This window comes from Poecilia latipinna, unplaced genomic scaffold (assembly GCF_001443285.1).
Source record: "Poecilia latipinna isolate Pla-1442-1.1 unplaced genomic scaffold, P_latipinna-1.0 Scaffold389, whole genome shotgun sequence".
Classification (NCBI taxonomy): domain Eukaryota; kingdom Metazoa; phylum Chordata; class Actinopteri; order Cyprinodontiformes; family Poeciliidae; genus Poecilia; species Poecilia latipinna.
The window spans coordinates 259,143-281,790 of record NW_015113005.1 but is presented as its reverse complement, the minus strand read 5'-3'; the positions used below and the strand labels follow the sequence as shown (position 1 = coordinate 281,790).

The following is a 22,648-nucleotide window of genomic DNA, read 5'->3' as shown; positions in this document are numbered from 1 at the left end:
TAAAACATTAGATGTCTCACTCCAGGTATCAAATTCTAGCTCCAATCGCTCCATTTGGTGTGTTAGGTGCAATGTGTGCAGGATGTTGTGTGTACATTTGTATGTCTGGTGAAAAGTCACACAATCTCAGGGCTTGTTAAGACAACCGTTGGAGTGGAAAAACGTGTGTGTCTGTTTTTTTTTTTTGGTTTGAAGGAAAGAAGAGAGCTGGAAGCACAGGACAATGTTCCCCTGGAAACAAAACCCCCGAAAAAGAACAAAGCTTTCATCAACTGACTGGCTGAACTTCAACATACTGACCTTACCTGTTAGACAAAAAAAACAATAAAAATATTGAACAACCTTTGCCAGTCCAGTCTTTAAATTATTATCCGTTAGTTTTCAGAACCATTTCTTTATTGTTGTAAAGTTTCATTGATATGCATGTTATGTTTATTTTACTTCCTGCCAATACAATTGCTGTAAAGCTTGCAAGTTTAGTCAGTTTACGACTACGAAATTTCATACTGGCAGTAACTGAAATTATGCAATATACAAAATAACCATTCAGGGATCATAGATTTCTGGCTGTTTTTTTGTAAATCCTTAGCCTGCTGAATTTTGTTTCTGAACTGTAAATTAAGCAGGTAAAAATAATCGCATGATAAAACACCTTTTAGTCTAAAATTTGTGGAGTCCCCATTATCTGCTGAAGCCCTTGCCATCTTTATGCTTCCCCAGACTTGCTTTGACATTTTACTGAAGCTCAGCATGGCTAACACTGTGTTCTTCCTTCAGTCTCTACTACACTATAGAGGGTGTCAGCTCAACTTGATAGTGATTGAGAAACTTACTAATTCTGGTCTTCGTCTTCTTTGTCTGTTGATGCAGATCAGATTGGTTTAGGCTTGTTAATTTATTTTTTTAAATGAAATGTTAGTTCAGATGAAATGCATTAAATTTGGTCAGATGTAGGAAGGCTGCTAGCATCACACCATAGTGGCACTTCTGGTACCTTTTAAGAAAAAAAAATAAATATTGCACCAAGATTTTTTATAGTTTAGAAGCAGAGCAGGAAATCTGCACCAGAATTTTGTATTAGTTTCTCTTCCTTTCCTTTTTATCCCAGAGTCACAGCAGAGTGTACTCTGAGCTGACTGAGAAGCACGCTGTGGATGAGGCATGTGCATTTGACGAAGGAAAAGGTTCAGTTAAGTGGCACAGACCAGAAGGTAGACAGCAGATCTGTTTACTGCCTTGAGGTTTTGTGGTTATGCACTAGAGCTTTCCAGTTAACAAGCATGATCTAAGGATGAGCTGACGACGCCAAACACGCAGCAGTGATCGAATCCTAAGTGCTCTCTGTGCTAACACAATTGAGGCATGTAAGCCCTTTGTTTGAATGATTTGAAGATATCGTGGCACAGTAAGATGATTTGGAGATTTAAGTCAGGCTACAGCATATTCTCCATATGGCCACAATAAAAAGAAACGCCCCTGTCACAGTCATGGATTAACATTCTGTTATTTTTGCTTGATTTGAAGAGTTACAACAGTGGTATCTAGTTTCTCTCCCTAACATTCAGTGTTTAAAGGGGAGACAGGAACTTGTTCTCCTCACAGTGACTGTGCTGGCATGAGTTTGATGGACCAACAAGTCCTTACTGTCCCCAGGCAATCTGGGGAGCATTTCCGCTGAGATTTATGACCCGTGCTGTGGTTACCACAAGGATGATGCCACAACACACAGTTACAAGTTAAAGCCTACTCTGCTGGCTTCCCACTTTCCTCTCATTAACTGGGTCATTGCAACGCTTCAAGGCTTAGCTTTGTTGCTAAAGAAATATTTAAGTTCAGAACGCTCGTATACTGCTTTATTTTGTTTAATGCAATGGGCTGTATTTAGTTTTTGTTGAGGAGAAGATGTGGTTTGGCCTGTGTTTAAAAAAAAACGAAGTTTAAATCCATCTTGGGGGCAGACCCTAAAAGAGTGTGGTAAACTCAAAAGTCCGTTAACCATTTATTCCAAGAGACAGTTCCACATGTGGACACTCAGCCACTAGAAGAAATAGATAATGGTCTTCTGCTAATACTAATTGTTCACTCTCCCATTGCTTTCCTAAAGGCATAAATGTGTTGATCCCACACAAGATGCTCAGTCTGAGCCCAAGGCGAGCAAAACGGCACGGAAAGCTGCTTTATAATTAATACACACAGTATAAAATATTGATTGTGAGAAGGATGTGGCCAAATATGGATTCTTTTTTTGTTTGGATTTGCACCAAGGAATAATAACCAGGTATTGTTTCGTTCTTGAGGAGAAGCAAATCTGCATTCGATTTCAGATTTTTATGTCTTCTCTGATGGTCTGTCTGTTGAGGAAGTAAAAAGTCAACACATCGCTCTTTAATGTGATCTAAACCTCAATTAAAAAGAAAACAGCAAATCTTTTAAAAGAAGATAAATACTATTTGTCACAATGATATGGTTGTATAAATGTGTACTAATTACTGGAGACTTTGCTTTCAGAACTAACCACCTCATTCGAAAGAACATTAAAGAGGAGTCAGTATATACTGATTAATTATGGTCACTGGTGTAGTTTGTTGGACCTGATATTTTCTCAGTTGCATCTCTTTACAGAAGCTATGGTCTGCATAATACTTTCAAAGCATAAAAGGGATCTCACTGTTGAAAGATGTAAGTCAGGAGAAGGGATGAACGAATGAGATACACCATAGGACACAGTGCAGAAAGACGCCATCCAGTCGAGTAAATGTGGTATGACACTGACATGACCACAAACTGGACTTTGATCCAAAATCGATGAAAAATCTCGAAGAAAAGAGTTATGAAGGCAGATACAGCTATCTCCCATCCATTCATTTATATTGGTTAGAAGATAATGTGCCAAGATAATGTGCCTTAAACACTTTTTGAAATTTCTTTATAGCATTTTTGGACTATAATTCCCATTCCATTAAAGAAATGCCTCAGCAAAGTTTTAGCTTGAGACGTGTTCCTTAAAAGTTCTATTTATTTTATTATCGAGTTGTACAGGTTATAGGCCAAATAAAGTTCTAAAAATGTGTTATTTGTATGTGCTACACAAACTTGGTGTCTTAATAGGAGAAAACAGACATTTCCACTGTAGGTGGGTTGAGTGCACAGATTCTGTGGGTTGGATAAACACTCTCTGCTTAGCATCGTTTTGTTCTATAAGACTAGCCACCACTGCTTGTTTTGTTTTGATCATTAAAGGTGAGGTAACAGCAAGAAGTGCACATTTTTAGGTTATTTTTTTTTCTGTTTTCATTCCTATTAAAAAGCCACAACAATGAAGTAAGCATGTCTCTCCTATTGACAAAAAAACATACCCAATCATAAGCAGATAGAAATCCTCTTATATCTTAACACCAAGCTCAACCTTTACCCTGCTATCACCATGCTGCCTTGCATACATATACATGCAGAAGAGTTGTGTCTGATTAGCAACCACATCTCAGATCTCTGATTAGGTGTGGAGTAAATGAAGTGCCCCCCTCTGGCATGCATTTCCATAATGTCAGGTAATTAAACCCCAGTGTTTTAATAGCTCAGGAATAAGGAAGGCTCCCCATGAGACCAGACAATGATGATAGATGATGTTGAAAAACAGTATGCCGCTGGCTTGGGTTTGAGCTGACTTTGAAAGTGTTGGATTTTACTGAAAATACAAATGTGCCATAAAGTTTGATGTTTAGGACAACGCCTAAGCAGAAATTCAATATATTTCAGTTTTGTATCAGTGCGGAACCGTTTAACACGAAGAATTCAATTTTTTGTTCTGTTATTGTACAACAAACAATTTGCAATAGAGATGATGTGGTATCCTCCTCCACCTTTTTACAGCTACAGTGTTTTTTTCTCTCTCTCCTCAAAAAAGGAGGTGGCAATTATCAGGTCATCATGCTATCTTGCTATAACAAAAATTTATAATAATATTAAAAGGATTTTTTTTTTTTTCTTAACAATTCTTGACATGTCTCTCGAATAAAAAGAAAAGAGTCAGATTTTTCCAGGAAATTTACCACTCTCATTTACACAGAGTTGTTCGGGAATGCATGCACATTTGAGCTATGTGCTCTTTGTTGATGGCTGACAGATTCCAGAGCTAAACAAAGGCTGCGAGAGCATGAGTGTCTTTTTTATCACAGAAAAACCTGGAGAGGTGCTATTGTAAACATGACAGTGGATTGTCAGTACATCCCTGTTTGAGTTGTTGCTTTATGTGTGTGTGTGAGTTGTCATACTGTATGTGCGCACAAAGACCACACAGATGCGCAACAAAAGCCCTTTGATGAATAAAAAAAACCTGCTGTAGGAAGGTTTTCTTTGTCAGGCCCACTCATATTTGTGGGTCTGAAATGAGAATAATGCTTCCACAGAATCCAATAGAGGCAGATTTGAACTCCAGATGTCACTTCCTTTATGTAAATTACGCTCTAAAAACACTAATAAATAAGGACTTCTTTGGTAATGGCTCATGGTTATTATGTGTTGCTGGGGCAAAAAAGACAAGCATTTTTGACTAAATAAGCTTTTGAACAGGGCTGATGCTGCAGCTCTATCTGAAGATAATTAATCGGATGTTGTGAAAAACCATTCTTTTAATCTCTGATGTATGAACTACACTTCAAGTGTTACTGCTACCTACTTTGAATTTCATAAAATAACAGATGTACCTTAAAAGTCTTTTAATCTTTCTTGTCGTATGTGAAAACGGATTACTCAAGCCAAAAGAAAAAAAAAAAAATATGGGTTAATTTTTAATGATGCTCTACTTGGGTTTCTTCTTGCAGAAATGGTATGTTATGTGTCATTCATTAATGTCTGCCAAGGGATGATAAGTGTCTGTGAGCTGAACTTTCTTGTATTTGCTTTGCTTTGCAGATGTATCAGATCAAAGAACTGAGCCTTATTAATAAATGCCACAATCATTTTAGTAATGGATGCCTTTTCACTGAAGCATGTTTTATGCTCCTTATACATAAGGTTCATATTACCTTTCAGCAAAATACATGCAACTGCCATTTTAAGTAATATAGACATTTTTGTGCTGAGCACAACTAATGTGGTAGGAAAAGAAAAGCCTCACTCATAATTCACTGTCAAAGAATGACACATTAGCTGCCAAATGGCTGAAGTAGTTGTTCAACTAAACCACTTTCACACACAATAAAGCATTTTGTACATTCGAGATGTGACAAACTATTGGCTCATATTCATGTAACAATTGTTGGAAGGTAGGAAGCATCAAAATACAAACACTTGTTTTGTTTGGAGCAGCTCGTGAAATGTTTGATTGATTGTAGATTCAATTGAAAAACAAACTGTTTTTGCCTGTTTTTAAATGATTTTCACCCTTTCCATCTCAGAGTATTTGTTGATTTTTTTGTTTTTTTTGTTTTCCTTTTACAGTTGGTAAAGTATAATCTGACAATCTTTTCTACTAGGTTAAATAAATTATACTGTGGAAAAAAAATGTAAATGGACATTTTATGGATTTGAAACATTGCTCTGATGTTATTGAAATGATACTGAAAAAGTCTTATTGATATTTGGGCACTTGTTCATATGCGTATTGACTTTCTCTTTTCTCCTCTCATTTCAGCAAACACCAGTCTTCTGGGAGGAGGCGGAGGTGAGTAATATTAACATTTAAATATATTTAATGTGTGTACATAGTTCCTTCTGTGTATGAATAGACCAGCCTAAAATGTTGTATTGCTCATTTAGAGAACTTCACAAATATTTTGCAATGTATTTATTTATTTATTTTTTGCCTATTGTAAATCTAACTAAATGTTCTGTTAGATCAAAATATTACAGCGCTTTGCAGAGTAACCTTGCTCTGTGCCACTGAGAGGTGGTCATTACTTTAGCAGCCTGCCAAAGAGCATTATCATCAAAGCAAGGAAGCAAACCCAAGGCAGCCAACTGTGGTGTGAGAATAATGGGGAGGCAAGAAGGGGGTTCCTGCCCACTCTTCTATCTTCTTTCCTTCTTCTTTCTATGACGTTAGACATTTTTCGTGACATGATTGAGATAATAATTCTTCCCCACTTTGACAACAGATCTGGACAAAATGCTCTAGGTTAAAAATGGAATGTTAATTTTTATCCCCACAGGGGATTTTTTTTATCATATGTGGAAATAATGTGATCTGCTTCAGTCTTGTGTATCCTATCGACAGTGCAGAGCACCAGAGTTAATCAGCCATTTTCTTTGTTAAACATCAGCAGAGTATCTAGTTAGGATTTGACTGCTAATAGCTAAATTTTAGAGCTTTCTTCTTCAATGCTATGTAACTATTTACCTGTGTAGGTTATATAGCTGTGTTAACTATGTTATACTTAACTATGTCATTTACTGTGGTAGCAAACTGGTTAGGTTGCTATTTAGTTATCTTAATCGCTATGTGACTATTTTTGCTGTAAAGCTTATTTTCTTACCACTACCTGTCAGTCTCGCTGGCTGGCTACTTATTTTCTTGGTGAGTAGGCATAGTCAGTTTAAGTATCTAGCTAGGTTTCCTGCTTGCCTACCTAGCTTTTAATTATCTTGCTCTCTAGAATGTTGTCCAGGCATTCAGCTAGCTAACTCGTCTATCTTTATGCCTAGCTGGCTGCATAGCCATGTAGCTATTTAGCTTGTTGCAATCATGTTTACTGTTGCTGCTTTTGCCATCAAGCTGTTGTCTAGCTTGCTATTTATTTAGCTTATGATCTAGTACCATTGTTCACTGCTTTAGCTATCTTGCTTGTGCTTTGGCTTGCTTTTTTTAAGGTTTTGTTGACTCCTTTATTTGACAGTTGTCAGATAGGAAAGTGGGTTGTGAGAACAGGAAGACATGTGGCAAAGGTCATCGGACCGGAATTCGAACCAGTGACAGCCGCATCAAGGATTAAGGCCTCCATACATGGGTTGTGCTTTACTCCTAAGCCACGACCACATCCCATCTCTTTCCACATTTGACAGGCTTTATGGAAAAAAAAAAAAAAAAAAAACTTTAAGAAACATGTTCAGTACAACAGAAAATAAGCTGAAAATAAATACTGTTACTTTCATGGCAATTAATAATTTATTTGTTTGTGTTTATTAAGACCTACCACCTGGCAAATATGAATTATTACAGACAAAGGCTGAGCAGAGAAGAACTTCAAAGCCTCAGCATAGTTTAATGCTCAGTGCACATGCTGTCAGAGACATGAAGCTTCTCGCTTCTCATCATGCTCCTTGGAGTGGGCCTTATCTTGTTTGATAGATGGTTAAGGGTGCTTGCTTGCAGTGCGGCTTCAAAATCTGTCACTCACAAGAAGAGACCCTCAGCATACGACTACTTTAAGAATTTCTGTGATTGAGAGCGAAGGTCACAAACATACATCTCCATTACCAAGCTAGGCCCTCCAAAACAGGGTACACTGTTTTCCTGATTGGTGTCTGTCTCTGCTGCGGTCAGATCTCAGTATTGATTTGCCATGTACAGAGAAACAAAACAAGGCAATTTTCTTTTCTATTAGGTTCTCATTACCGTCGCATTGTGGAATATCACCTTTTTACAGTTTCTCAAATCCGTGTTGTCGATTGATCCAGTTTCTTCTTCAACTAATAATAGGTGTTGGGGTTTTCCTGATTGCTCTGTTTCAAAACAGTATCGGCAAATATCAAGCTGAATTTATAGTTGTCAACACTGGAACGTGAGATCCTTTGTTTCAATTAATGTCATACTTTGCAAGGAAACATTTTCACCTGATTGAGACCTGCAGCTGTGCTTATTAACGCCTGAGGAATTCTAATTATAGCTGCAGACCTTTTTTTTTCTCCAGACCAAGCGTCTTTTCAGTTTTAACTGACTTCAGGTAATGCCCTTCCTGCTACATAACTAACACAAAACACAAGGTCTGTTGACTCATAAATGCTGACGCTCGTACTTCTTTCAATAATAATCAGCAAGACAGGTTGCAGAATTACATTTTTTTTACTGCTTTCTAAAATCATTTGTAGTAATGTTATGCTAGTTGGTTATGCTAATTAGAAACAGAAACAGTCATCTGACTGAGTTAAAATGTTATGTTTCTTTAGAAAGAGCCTGTACCACCTTGATTGTATCAGCACAAGGCCCTAAGAGGTTTAGTTATTTTCAGTGTCTTTTCCACTTAAAGGTGCCTACAAACTAGACAAAATTGTTGTCTCTGTTGCCCTGCCCAGCCCCTCTACCTCTATCTGTGGCTTGGCATGTGAAGACCTCCTGCCTTGGTGGCAGAGAGGATCGATGGGAAGAGGAGATGTGCTCTCATATAGGGTCCTCCTTATCTCCCAGCTGTCTTCTCTGGGCTCTAAAGAGGGCCAGTTTCACAGCAGAATGATCCATCATGCTGGCCTCACACACCTGAGCTGTGCTTATTTTCTCATAGATGTGGAGGTGGACCTCCTGCCAGGAAGTGAAAACTGGACAAAGCTTTTACTCTGGTTACCTTTGTGCCTAGACCCCTTTTTTCCCATACTTTTTAAATATAGACATGTTGGTTTGGGCATGATTTTTCAACTTACTTGATTCCATAAATGACAATCTAAATTGTAAGTGGAATTATTTTAAGGATCAAACATCTTAAATGGAACATTTTACTACGTTCAAGTCATTTTTCTTATGAAGAATTATTTCAGACATGAACTTGGAGAATGGGAAGTTATTCTTTTGGAATATTGCAGGCAACATTAAACTTGATCATTACCTCGACCTCGTTTGATGATTTGTCTGCCGCTGCCTGCCGTTAAAAGGTAGCCAGAAAGGTGACACCCAGGCAGAACATTTATCGCACTATGTAATGTGTTTTATAGATGCATTGGGCTTTTTCAGAATTTCAATTTAAAATGTGTTAGAGCCTGTCACAAGTGCACTATTGCCGGTACCATGGGCTTCCCTCTCTCTTTACAGTAAATGCAGTGCACTATATTATCGGCTTCACCATCTAGATTCTACTGTCTTTATAGTGGAGAGTTATGAGGGGTTCATTTACATACACTTTAAATTGCAAAAGCAGACGCTGGGCCAAGCGGTCACAAGAAGGAACAGATTCAGAGTGGGACATGAGCCAGAACAAGTTTTGAGCAAGCGTGTGTGGGATTTAAACACATATGAACATATAAACTGACACTTGTTCCGCAGTGTGCTTACATTAGTGGCACAAATGTAACACCAAAATTATCAGTATCGCAATATGTACGGATCCGACCAGAAGGATGTTTTTTTTTTTTTTTTTTGTTTTTTTTTTGAGTAAAACTCACTCTGTATCTCGCTCGGAAAAATGTTACGCTCGATGAGTTTTGCAGCTCACAGATGCAATGTATATCAGATATTTGTGTGACAGAATTTATGCAAATCCAACTCAAATTTAGCAGCAACGATTCAATAATATTATCTGATCTCATGGTACGATGTGCAGATGCTCTGTCTGCACTGACGGAGATTTACTCACCTCATAAATATTAAACTAAAGCTGCAGCAAAAATAAAATACCTCTTCATGATACAGTAGAACATTAAATTTCACACCCATGACCCCAATACACATGTGTTATTGAAACTGACTGCCTGAAAAGTGCAGTCAGTTCTCCGTTACCTCCATTATCAAACTGGGCCTGGTAATGGCCTGACTGGTAATGGAGACATGATAGGAGTTGATTTTATTTTAAATGGGCTTAATTTTCTCGCATTTAAATCTACCTGATATGTTTGTTTTTTTTTTTTTGTTTTTTTAGCACATTAGGATACCTGGCAAGGTAGGAAACAGTGTGACAGCAGTCATACTTGTTTCAATCACATCATAATATATTCCAGTAAAAAACAGAGAACAATGTATGATTTTGCTTGTCATCTACTAGAGCACTATAAAAAATAATGAGGGTCAGTGATAATAAAGCCTTGGGATTCTTTAGTTTTAATTACTTTTTTTCATATTCCTGGTGTTTGTTGTTGAGACGAAAAAAAAAATATTGGATTCATACACCCCAAGGTTCGATTGCATCCTTAGAAATCACTGATGGGAATTCTCTTTCAGCTGTTCACTCTTAGTATTGTGCACGCAATGGGGTCACCCGAAATAGTACTGTTATCTGCGTTAGATGTGTTGGTCTCACTGGGATTCCGAGCATACATTGAGGGAAATAACAATGATCTCTGATAATAGCACACTAAATGAGGCCTCTGTGAATAGAGGGTAATTATGAATAGTACCACGTTGTCTGTGTGATGTGTGTCACAGCATGGCTGGGCACTGGCGCAGTCCCAAAAGGAAAGAGCTAATGTAAACATTATGTTGTCTGCCCTTCCCTTTTCTTTCCATTTGTGCCTTTCTAACACACAAAACCAAGGATTCAAGCTCATATTGAACCATGTAATGATACCATGAAGCCCTGTGAAGGCTGTGTGAAGAGGGGGAGCTCCCCTTGCCTTTGATGTGTCTATCTTGAAGGGGAATTGCCTCATTACCATTCTAACCAGAACCATTGGCCATTTAGCACTAGGCTTTAACTAGACCACCCAAACAAATCGTTCTTCTAAGGTCGGGCCTCCTTTTTCTTCTCCAGTTGAGCATGTCTGGGCTCAATATGGGGTTGTTTTCTCTGTCCATGAATTCACCAGCATTTGTTACTTGCGTAACAGTCTGGAGAGTAGTGAATAGAAAACTGCTTTATGTTTTCCACATCAGTTGCTTGAGTCAAAATAATATTTGCAACATTTGAGGTTAACTATGCTTCATACCATTTCATGTGGTTACGATGATTCTCATGGGTCCTTATGTGCTTTACCTTCTTTAGTAGGTAAAGATTTCATGTGTTGTAGACTCTCATTGACAAAATCATAGTTGATGGCGTTTCTTAGAAAACTGCTTAACATTCTGCAGAAGGAATGCATCCTACATTTTAGTTGTAGAGTCCTAGATCAGACTTTTCAGTACAAAGTGAGAACCTGGTATATTTATCTAAACAGAAGAAAAAAAAAAAAAAACATCAGCAATGCATGTTCAGCAGATCTGTTGTAGGACTGACTCTCGGTAAAACACTGTGCTCCAGTGTGCCTAAAAGGAATGTTTCAGTTTCAGACATGTTTGGATAATCCTTTATCAAGATTCCTAAGTGCTTCACAGTGCTTATCTCTATCTCCATTCGTTATGCAAAGAGATCTGTTTTCTTTTCCTGTCACCTCCAGGTGAACCATTATCCTCTGTCTGGGTCCTGCCTGAGGCTTGTTTATTGAGTAGATTGGAGGGGACCGGGGCATGGGGTTTTGCACAGGGGAGGGGCGTGGGTTCAGATACGGCAATGGGTGTTGGGTGACAATTTGAGTTAGATGAACTCATGGCCCTTTACACAGCTCCCAGGATGCCCCCACACTAATCATTCAGAAAGGACATTTTATTCTCATAAGTTATAGATTGCACACTACGCTAGACTGATAGTCCTCAGTTCACAGATGGTAGTAACAGTCATTAGCATAACTTATGACAGTGAGAGCGTATTTCCCCACAGAGTAGCCTAAATAATGTAAAATGATAAATTGAATGCAAAGATTCCTCAGTCAGCGGGACACCCTTGGGATTTACTTATTTCCTCGCATTTAGTGTGGAGTTAGTTACACTCCGCTCTTTACCCAGCTTTTATTTAGGCTGTATTGTTCCACATTTTCTTTAAAGTGTGTTTGAGGCAGGACCAATTTAAATATGTGTCAGTCCTTCTCTCTGGGATTAGCTCTGCAGATAAAAAGCTGTTTGTGAGGTAAACTGACAACGTAAACATATTTATTCTTTTTAGGTTGTTTGGTTCAGGGAAAGTGAATGTGTCCTTACTCCCTGTGGAGGTATTCTTTTGTTATGGCGCTATATAAATATGGAAATGTTTTGTTTTTTATTTTTTGCATTAATTTGTAAGTGGTGCAAATGCAAAATAAACTAACTTATTAAATAATAAAAGAACCATTGCACTGTCGAAGCCGTGGTTCCCTTCCTTTTTGAAAAATGGATGTGCTGATAAGATAACGCAGAAGAAATCCACAGCTCCTCTTGCCTCACTGGGGGTAGATTTCTCAGTCTTTGAATCAAAGGTTTATTCATTTCTTTAAAGCATATTCTGAAAACTGTGTTTATATCCACAGTTTTCAGTGACCTCTAGGCTCCCAAAAAATTGCAAAGTTAAGCTTTTTGGAGAGTGTAGACAAATTTTCAGATCACAAAACGACATATGATTTCGAGCTTGCAAGACTGAGACAAATGAGATTTTGCTGATATGTTTCAACAACTGAAATAACAGTTTAGTGTTTAAAAAAACTAAAAGAAATCAAGTGTACACTAACCCATTCCAGGTTAGAACAGCAAATAGTGTTCTTTATTCACCTTTTTTGTATTTTCATAAATAAATAAAACGTTCCCTAAATATCAAATAATGTTTTAGGGAATTGTTTTAGTTCAAAATGATTTAGTTTATCTTTTTATTTAATATTTGAACTAGAGATAGCCAAATGCAGTCAATTTCTTAAGCTTTGAAGCAGCTTCTTACTGGATATTAGATCATGTCCATTATTAAAATGTAGCTCTATGAAGGGGTAACATATTTATTTATATGTTCTCCTAGACAATAATATAATTCTCATAATGAATAATTGATAACTATAATAATTCAACTGATGGTTCAGATCAAGCTTTCAGAGCAGATCGTACAGTGACAAGTCACTAACAGCTGCTAGAAGCATTCCTAGAGTGCTTATAATCTATTCAAATCTTGTCTCTTACACTCACAATTAGATTATTTCAAGTGAGTATCCAAAATGCTCCCACAAATGATGTATAGTGGCGGGAGCTTCTTCAGTGCTTTGGTAACCCAAGTGTTGTCAGTCACTCCAATAATTAGTTCAAAATTACAGAAACAAAGCTGAACTTTGTTTCTGGTGAGTTTCAGTATGCCCCGACTGAAAGCTAAATTAAAAGCATTCACACTTCTTAAGCTTTTACGTTTGTTTTTTTTCCCATTTTATATCCACAATGGTTGTTGTATTTTGTAGGGATTTCATGTGTTGGCACAAACCAAAGTAGAAAATAAGAGTCTAAAATATACTGTCTTACCTAAATCACTCGGTTTTATAAACAAGAGTTAAGAGTAGTTGAGACAAGTTACATACACAGCAACACGATTGCTCTTTGCGAAACAGACTTGACATTTCAAGATCTCATGCTTTGTTGCACATCTAATCCTTATATTAAAAAAAAGAAGAACTTTGAGGCATTACAGTGTTTCCTGATCCAATTACCCAAGAGACCATTCCACGGAAATTAGCAGAACAAGGTCATCTGCTGGACTGAATTTTGTGACTGGGTATTATGTGAAACGTTTTAATCTAGCTCTTCATCCAGCAGTGATAGATGGACTAATTGATGCAGAGTGATTGGGCCATTTATTTTATTCTACAGCAGTTGGTTCCATATTTTGTACTAGTGTTAGGAGTATAAAGGGATGGAAGTGAAAAGTGGCCAGAAGTCTAAGGATGCTAGTGACAAAGAGGAACAGTTTGAGAGAGCAGAGAAGGTAAAAAGGGCCATGGAGCTATCTGGAGCAACAAGACTGGTCGCTGTGGTCGTGTTTAGCTTATGAGACATAAGGGAGTGCCTAAGTAATGTTATGGAGAGGTGTGTGTCTATGAATAAATGTGAGTGAAAGATGCATATGCCTTGTATGCTTCTTGCTATCCTTCTCTTTGCCCATGAATCATTCATATCTGTCCCCATGTATAAATCAAGCTGCCGGTCTTTGCCTGCGGCTGTCGTGTCATTAGCTAGTTGATGGCATCGCTTGATCTTTGGCACCAACAGTCAAGTGTGTTAAAGGGTCTACATTTTAACAGTGTACACATCTGAATAGCAAACCATATGAAGGTTTTGCTTTCCTAGTAGCAAAGTTTTAAAGCTAAAAGAGGCACAATTATACAAAGGCATGTTTCTCCAAGAACAATAAAACTGTTTTGGAAGAACGTTGAGGCATCTTAATTGGTGACTACAAAGAGGATTAGCAGATCTTTGTTTTTGGTGAGTTTCGGTATGCCCCAACTGAAAGCTAAATTAAAAGCATTCACACTTCTTCAGCTTGTAAGTTTTTTTTTTCCCATTTTATATCCACAATGGTTGTTGTATTTTGTAGGGATTTCATGGGTTGGCGCAACACAAAGTAGAAGATTATTGCAAAGTGGAAGGAAATTTATTATGAGATTTAAACACGGTTTTACAAATCAAAAGCTAAAGTGTGCCATGCATTTATAATCAGCCCCCCTGAGTCAGTACTGTGTGTCCCCTTTAAATACAAACAGGGTTTTTGTGGTACGTCTCTACCTGCTTTGCCCATCACTTTTTTTGCTGTTGTTTTGTTTTTTTATTTGCTAAAAATTCAATCTCACATGGATTGGATGGATATATTGTACATTGTTTTGTTTTTGAAATATTTTAAAAGCCATGTTCCAGAAAAAATGGTCTGTTACATAGCAATCCAATAAAATACATTGAAGTTTGTGGTTATGACTTGACTAAGTGCAGAATATCATATCCCTATGATGTATAGTTATGAAACTGCTCTCTATTCCAGAAATATCTTTACATTTTTAACAAAATGGCAAATTCCACTTGAGTTAAGGTTTCTTATTCTCTCAAATACGTCCATTACACAGTGCATCATACCTCATTAGTTAGATTAGCTACAGGTTTAGAGGAATAGTTCAAGGATGATCGTGAAACCAACCTGAGCAATTACCATAGGGTTAGGAATTTGGCCTATTTTTACATTAGAACTTATTTTGTGCCTAGAAGGGAGCACAAACATGCAGTGAACCATCATAAATTCTCAGAATAATTTAGCTGAAAATAAATATGATGGTGCAGTCAAGTCCTCCACTTCCCTCAGGGTTCCTTCTGTAAACATATTGCAGCTGCTTGTTTTACTTTGTGTTTGACCCAGTGCAACCCCTCTTTCTCTATTTTACAGTGTCTCTGTTCTGCCATCTCTAAAAGGGGAGAGTCATGTTCTGAAACCTTGCAACAAATATTCTCCAACCATTAACTTTTTTTTTTTTTACCAAAAGATACTGTTTTTCTTTTCTTTTCTTTTTTTCCTTAAGGTATACTCCTCCTTCCTATCGACTGTAATTACAAACACCAATTAGCTTGAAAAATATGAAAGAATCTATCAACTTAATTCCATTTTTGTGCATTTGTTTTCACTTGCCTCTCATATGACCTCCTCCCAAATCTTTTCTTGTGCACCAGTATTTCTGGGTCAGTTGTTAAGGAGTTTAGACAATTCAGTGCATTACCAACCCTGGTGTCAGAGCGCATTTGTATCCCGTTTGGTCTTTATCATGCCTGCTTTTGGGGGTTGGTCCTGCTCGCACATCACTTCACTACACTGTTCGTCTTTTTCATGCTTTTGTTTGTGTGTGTGTTATCCTCTGTATGTAGGTCCCCATTACTGTGGGTTTTCATGACAGCGTGCGTGAGTGCAGGCATGATTATGCCCATATTTCCACATATGACATGCCTGTGTCTGTCTGAATTTGTGTGTGTATCTCATTCAGACATAACTGACTGCTGAGCTGTCCTGTCGACTGACTCAGTGGTCAGTTTTGGTCCTGCTGCCCCTAGCGATGCGTGACAGAGTGATGAGATCTGACAAATGGGGACAGTTCTTTGCAGGCCACTGCCTCATTCCATACTGTAATCTCAACTATCATGGCAAAAGCATCAGATGATGTTTGAAGAGTTTTTAGCGTCTTGCTCACAAATGAGTCAGAACTTGACAGTATGTCAATTATAGGAAGGTTTGTTATTTGAAAACATGTATTTAACTTCTGTGCATAATAATCACCATGCAAAGAGTGCAGGATAGGATCAGAGCGTTTCTTTACTTGTTAACCTCCACTGTCATGGCCTAATTTACAGTGGACTCGTTTGCACATGTGGACGCTGACAAATTTGTTGACACCCCAGTTAAAGATGTGTAAAAAGCTACACATTGAGTTGATTTTGTTGCTGAAGTATCATAATCTCCCCCCTGAAAATATCAGAAAAATCCTTCCCTCCATTGTTTATACCCACTTATTCTTGCACCGCTGCTGTGGGGGTTGGTGCCCATCTCCAGCGGTCATTGGGCTAAAGGCAGTGCACAACCCTGGCCAGATCTACATTTTTACCCTTTGCACTTTTCCATATTATAATGGACATTATTCATAAGACAATAACTTCTCTGCGTCTTTGCTGCTGATGAACATTTGAATTTGCAGTAGCTCGTGCTTGTTGTGGTAATTGGCTCTTAAACTCTTGTGATGTTACGGTGGGAATGGGCCTTTTAAGTTGCTGTGAGAGAAAGGGAAGTAACGTTTGAGCACTTGGAAAGTACTTGCTGGTTGGCTGATTAGTAAGACTTTTTTGACATTTCCTGTGCTGTGACTGACCTCCTACGGTGGGCTTTTGCCAACTAGTAACAAACTGTCAACCTATCTGCATCTCTCCTGGGCCAGCCTAGTTAGCAGCGTCTGACAGGCCACACGCAGACATGGAACATTTGAGCCCAGGGACGGCAGAGGGAACTCTTTTTCTTCTTTGCTTCTTTTTTTTTTCTTTCTTTTCAGACCATAGGCAGGAGGAAGAGATTATCTTCCTCTATCTGTCTTTCTTTGTCTCAAACCTCTATATTTCCTTCACTATCAACCTGTTCCCTTGGTGAAGATCTTCACTTTCCCAGTGCCTGTTATGCCACTCTCAGCCAGAGTGCAGAATAAACAGATGGGTGTCAGAGGATGAAACGCCAAGTTTCCCCAAGGAGCAGAGCCTGTCGCTGTGTTAACTTCCCCACTGTTGCCTCCTGAGGATCACAGCAGCAATCCAAGTATGCTAGCTGAGAGTAACACTGAGACGAGCAGTTGGACTGAGGTGAAAGACGCTCCACGTGTCCTTCCTGAGGGAGAGATGAGCATTTATACCACAGGGATGATGCCCACTGCTCCACCTAATCCTCTTTTCCTAGACACTTCATTATCACCCACACTCTGACATATCTCAGAGGAGAACTACAGGATCGCTTGTAAAGGTGGAAAGTGAAGAATGACTGTTGAAAGTGAGAAAGGACAACGAAGATCAATGAGAAAGGATAATGTAGCGTGCACAGAGTAAAGCTGTGGTTCTGGCAAAGAACAGGAGCCTCGTGTTCAAAGTTCAGTTGGGTTTTCCGGCTGAAACATGGTGTACTAATAAACCTAGTAAAAGGCCTGCGCACATACAAATCGAGAAGCACAACACAGTGTGGACAATTTATTTTTACATCCCAATCGTGGTACATTTAACCACGTGTGAGGGAATATCAGAACCCTCCCTGTACTCACCTCCTTTGAAATATGCAAATAGATGATAGAAATCGTTGCATTTGTGAATTTCCTCACTGTGAGCAAAAACCATCTCTACACACAGGAAGAAGAGAAACTTTGTGGAATGTTATGCGAAGCCTGTCATCCTTTAATGTTTCACACCAATAACATGGATCACGGACATTATTGTAAAAGATGTGCACTGATATGATGGCAATAAGAAAGATTTGTATGTCATAACTGTTATAAACAAAGAGGCACACAATGACTTGGCACAGCAACCCATAACTGAACTGTAATCTGCTAAAAACTGAAAGTCATGCAATTTAACCACTAACTATTAATGATTCTATTCACAACAATGGCAGCAATTAACCACAAATGCTGAATTTCAAGTGATTAAACAGAACAATAAGCTTAGTTATTTGTAGTAGTTCAAAAAGTTTTGAAAGAAACCCAGCGAATTGGATTGAGTCATTGACTTGCAGCATTCACTCCTTCTGGACGACCACATAGTGACAGCAGAAAATCACTAGCTTTGTGTTGTTGACTTTACGACACAAACTGCCTTCAAACTGAGCATGTACATGGTGACGGTAGAAAGACAAACAGGAAGAAAACTGCAGCAGTAACCTGGCTCAGCACGAGCAGCCATCTTCCACAACTGACTGAAGAGTTGAGAAGATGGAGCAGATACACAAAGTTTTCTAGTTTAAACTTCAAAAGTCATGGATGGGCAGCTACGAGATCTGCTGCCTTCATGTCAACATGAACCGAAATCTAAGATAAATGTTTGACCCCGTGTTAAATCTATGGCATGAAGAATTGGGATAATGCTAAAGGCAGAAGACGGCCCAACCCACTACTACTAATTTATATCTAATACTATAATACTGTAATAATAAGGTTGCTGGTGAGTGTACAAGAAATACAATTTTGTACCTGGAAATCTTGGGTTTAAGATGATCTTTAATAATCAAGTTTTCAAGCTTTCTAGTACACACAAAACTGTTATTATATTATCGAATCTCTTTCTCACACTTTCCGGCTTATGCAGAGATGTCTGCTCGGAAAAAGACAAATTTCTAAGTGGGGGAGTGCTACAAAGTCATTCTAAGCCCACTGAAACATGTCGGTTCTCTGCTGTGAGACTCACATTAGCACATGCCATAATTGATGGAGGAGCCTACTTAGCGGTAATAATGGGCATGGGCAATACAGGGGAGAGTGGGGGGTATCAAGGCATTGTTTTCAGGAAGCTCTAATTAAGCTTTTTCCTGTGACGCTAGTGCAGCACCAAGTGTCCAGGTTCATAAGAAACGCTTTCTAATTCTCTGATAAATACACCACACGCCTGTTTGTTTGTTCAGGGCTTCCCATGCAGAGCAAACATAAATAGTTCATCAAACAGTAAGAGGCAGAGCTTATCTCCAGTGACTCTTGCCCTGCCTCTGATGAAACAGCAATCAGCTCTGTACCATAGGGAGCCACTGTGTGTGTGCAGTCGGTGGGTGGAAGGATGCTGCTTGCCTGGGAATGTTAGACGTTTGAGGCCAGCTGGGACATTCCCACCAGCAGCCAGCTCCACCTGCGAAGCTGCAAACGAGCCCTCGTCCCCCTTCTTTCAGTCTCCCTGGCCACGCAAGAGATCGACACCACACTGACACTTTCTCAAGGGTCTTCAATCACCGTACTATTTTAGGGTGAGGTGTTGTGGCTGCAGAGCTTCCATGCACTGTCTTAGGTGTTGTATTTGAAGGTGGAAGCACAACAAAGCACACACAGCTGTAGGGCTGATTGTGTCTAAAGTGGGTTATTTGACCCCAGTGACAAGTAAAGATGTGGGTGGGATGCAGGTAAACGAGAAACCTTTGACATTAATATCATCTCTCCGGCTGCTTTGCCTTGTCCTCCCTAAATTTTTTCACTTTAGCAAGCTAGCAGATATTGGATGTGAATAACAGAGAGGCTGTTTTCAGACATTTTATTCCACGTAGGATTGAAACGGTAAGCCTGGAGGAAAAACGGCAGGACAGGGTGTGAATACGAGCCTCAGCTGACAGCCTACGGAACGCGTTTCTCCCCCTTGGTGGGCAGCCGAGAAAACTTCACCGAGCGTGACAATAACAGAATGCCAAAACATGGAATGGGCCAAATGAGCTGTGACTGCTAACAAAATAGCGAATTTGTTGTGTGGACATGTGTCTCCGCAGCATGTTAAACACCGCACAGTCTTGGAGACCGACAGACAGGCAGAATAATTAGCAAACAGTAAAAGAGACGACAGAGATGAAGAGTAGCAGAAACCAAACAACATAGCAAAAAATAAGTATTTATATTCATAGCACTGCAGTGTTTGAGTGTGTTGTGTAGCGATTTCTTTAGAGCCCACCTGACATTTGTCATGCCTTATGGTAAATTTCCAGAACATGCGCTATAAACCAGTGGAGTAGTTGTTTTTGCATCCCCTTGAGACTAAACAGCAACTCATGAGAACTAAAATAAGTTTGTGCCCGACTTGCCTGCGTGTGTGACTGTTTCTATGGATTCTGTGTTATTCATGGCTCAGGCAAGAAACCCACGGTTTCGCTACAAACCTGAGTGTGACTCAGCTGTTAAATGTTTCATTTACTGAGCCTTGAAGAGATGAGAGCCAAGTGTTTTAGGATGTCTGTCTGAGGACGTCAGCATGCCTTTCATTGTGTATGCTTCCTTTTAGCGCTGATTGGTCATTTGGCATCCATCTCTCTACACCAAAGTGGACTCTTAGAGCAATTCAAGAAAGCTATAAACATATGTATCCAATGTCAGAGCTATTATAAAAAAAATCTATTGTACACAGCTTTTAAAAATTATTTTTATGTTCTATGTAATAGATTTAATAGAACTTCATTTAGTGAAGTTGGACCCTCTTATCTTTTAGGGGTAGAGTGTTGTTTCTTTTTACATTTTTCACTCCTAATCTTCCTATGGAGCATGCCACATTGAGGAGACGAGTTAAGGAATAATAAGAGGCCAGCTACATAGAAAATGGATCTGTACTGGGCAGCTTGTTAATTTCCTGGTGCGCTTCCTGAGGTGAAGCGCTCTTGGTGCGGATGCTGCCTTTGATCATTCACAAAGCATGTTGCATCAAGGTCTGCACTGGCACCCAACAGATGGTCATTAAATCATGCATTTTATTTTACTGGAGCCTTTTACATTCCTGCAAGATCTCTGTGGTTTTTATTGCTGCCATTGAAGATGGCTGCCATGCTGATGAGAAACAACCAGAGTATCTCTGTGAATTGCCAATAGAACTAATAGGGGGCAAAATGTGCATATGGACAGAAATTTAATCACAGCACTTAAGGTGCTAAGCATACTGCTTGTAAAATTTTGTTGGTTCACATGCTTTAATTAAAAAAATCAGCTAATTCTTAAATTTGTATTCAGAAATAATGAAGCGGTTTTAATGTCTCTTCAAAAACTGGTCCATTCTGACGAAATGAGCAGCCTTTCTCTAACTTGCCAGTGCATGAAAACCTGGTTAATCTTCGTGTCACCGGTGTCATTCAGATAACAATGCCACATTATCTTTGCATGATTAGCTGCTGAGCACAATTGGAAATCCACCTTAATGATGCATGACTTCTTGAAAGCCCTTAAATGGATGACCTCAAACAGCGAGCAAGCTATAAACTGGTGATCTAATCTTTTCAACCTTTGTTGTTTTCTTATGTGCACAAAGCAGTGAACTGCATCCGAGTACGACAGTTATAAAACTATTACTGTCAGCTGTCTAATTAACTATTTAAAAGTTGCACAGCATTCTACTTCATCTAGTAAATAACATGGGTTGTAAAGGATACTGTTGCTTAGTAAACAGAATATTCCACTGTGTGAAAGTTTTTTTTTCTCTTAGTCCTTGAAAGAAAAATGTTTTTTTTCAAAATTGATGTTTAATGTTGATAAATATTTGTCATCTTGTCTTTTTGATGTTTTACAGTTGGATACATAAAACCTCAATTTGAAAATTTTTTTGCGATATAACACAACAGCCGACATAATGAATATTGGAATCCTTGAGGACACATGACTATGGATACATGTTTATTCACTGTAATTTTTACATAGGTAACACTCAAGCTGAGCCTCCTGTACTTTACTTGTTTACTGTATGGCCAGCTCTCTGTCTCTTACTCTGTAGTTATGGAGTCACAAGACCAACATGGGATCATGAGCGCCCCCTGCCATGAGGCAAGAAAACTGCCTGCCTCACCTTGAATCTGTTCTCTGCTGTTCATGATCGCTCCTTAGTACATAAAACAAGTTACACACACAGCTGGTGACAAAAAACACTGTACGTTATATGCATCAGCTAAATTATGGAAAATCAGTTCACATATTAAATGTTTTTATTTTATTTTATTGGCGACGTACAGACAGGAGGAACATGCTCCCATCGAATGACAGTCAACGCAGTTAGCGAGAGGTTGCACAATCCAAGGTGAGACTCGGCTCGCTGCTGCCTCACCGGCTGCGCTTCTGAGAATTTGAATGGGAAATTGCAAAAAATTCAGCAGTTTTGAAGAAAAAATGATCAAAATTGGTTAAGCTCAATGACAAATAAAAACTTTGTAGTACAAACCACAGGGTGAAAATAGCAATAGAGATTATCTTTTTTAGACCCTAGATGAAATGGATTCTTTTTTATTTTAAATAAAAGTTTAATGGCACTATTTACCCTTTGTGAAGCCTTTCACCTTAACAGGCACTATGTGAAACAAAGACTGTGCATTATATTGTCATGGGGGCCAAAGTTCCTGACATGACAATTCGCTGTCTTTTCTTTTGGGTGAGTGGTGACAATAGGCCACTGTATGCTCAATCAGGTGCCTGTGTAGCGCAGTGTGAAAGCAGCTTGGCTTTTTGCCCCAAAGGTCAGTTCAGGGACCTCAAACGTCCCCGACTGATGAGCACTAATCTGGCCTTCTCAGCAAACATGGGCCTTTCTCTCTAACCTTCAAACCGTGAAACGCAATTCACAGCAGCGGTAGGGGGTCAAGGGACCGTGATGTTAACAAGCCAATGGGAGAGTGGCTGCAACATTGTACACAATGTAGTAAACTGTTAATTCTTTCTTTTCATTGGTAAAGTGAAACATCTTATCTATTTACTCCTAGTTTTTTTTTTTTTTTTTTTTTTTTTTTTTTTTTTCATCTTTTATAAAAACGTAATTTAAAACCTTTTTATT

General features: G+C 38.7%; 1 protein-coding gene across 1 annotated transcript in view; it reads left to right on the top strand.

Annotated features, from left to right (window-relative positions):
- LOC106950280 (O-acetyl-ADP-ribose deacetylase MACROD2-like) overlaps nt 1–22,648 on the top strand; it is a 262,373-nt gene that overhangs the window by 14,720 nt on the left and 225,005 nt on the right. The window contains exon 5 of the mRNA XM_015037030.1: nt 5,624–5,662. Within this exon, the coding sequence (XP_014892516.1) occupies nt 5,624–5,662 (39 nt within the window). The remainder of the gene's footprint in view (nt 1–5,623; nt 5,663–22,648) is intronic.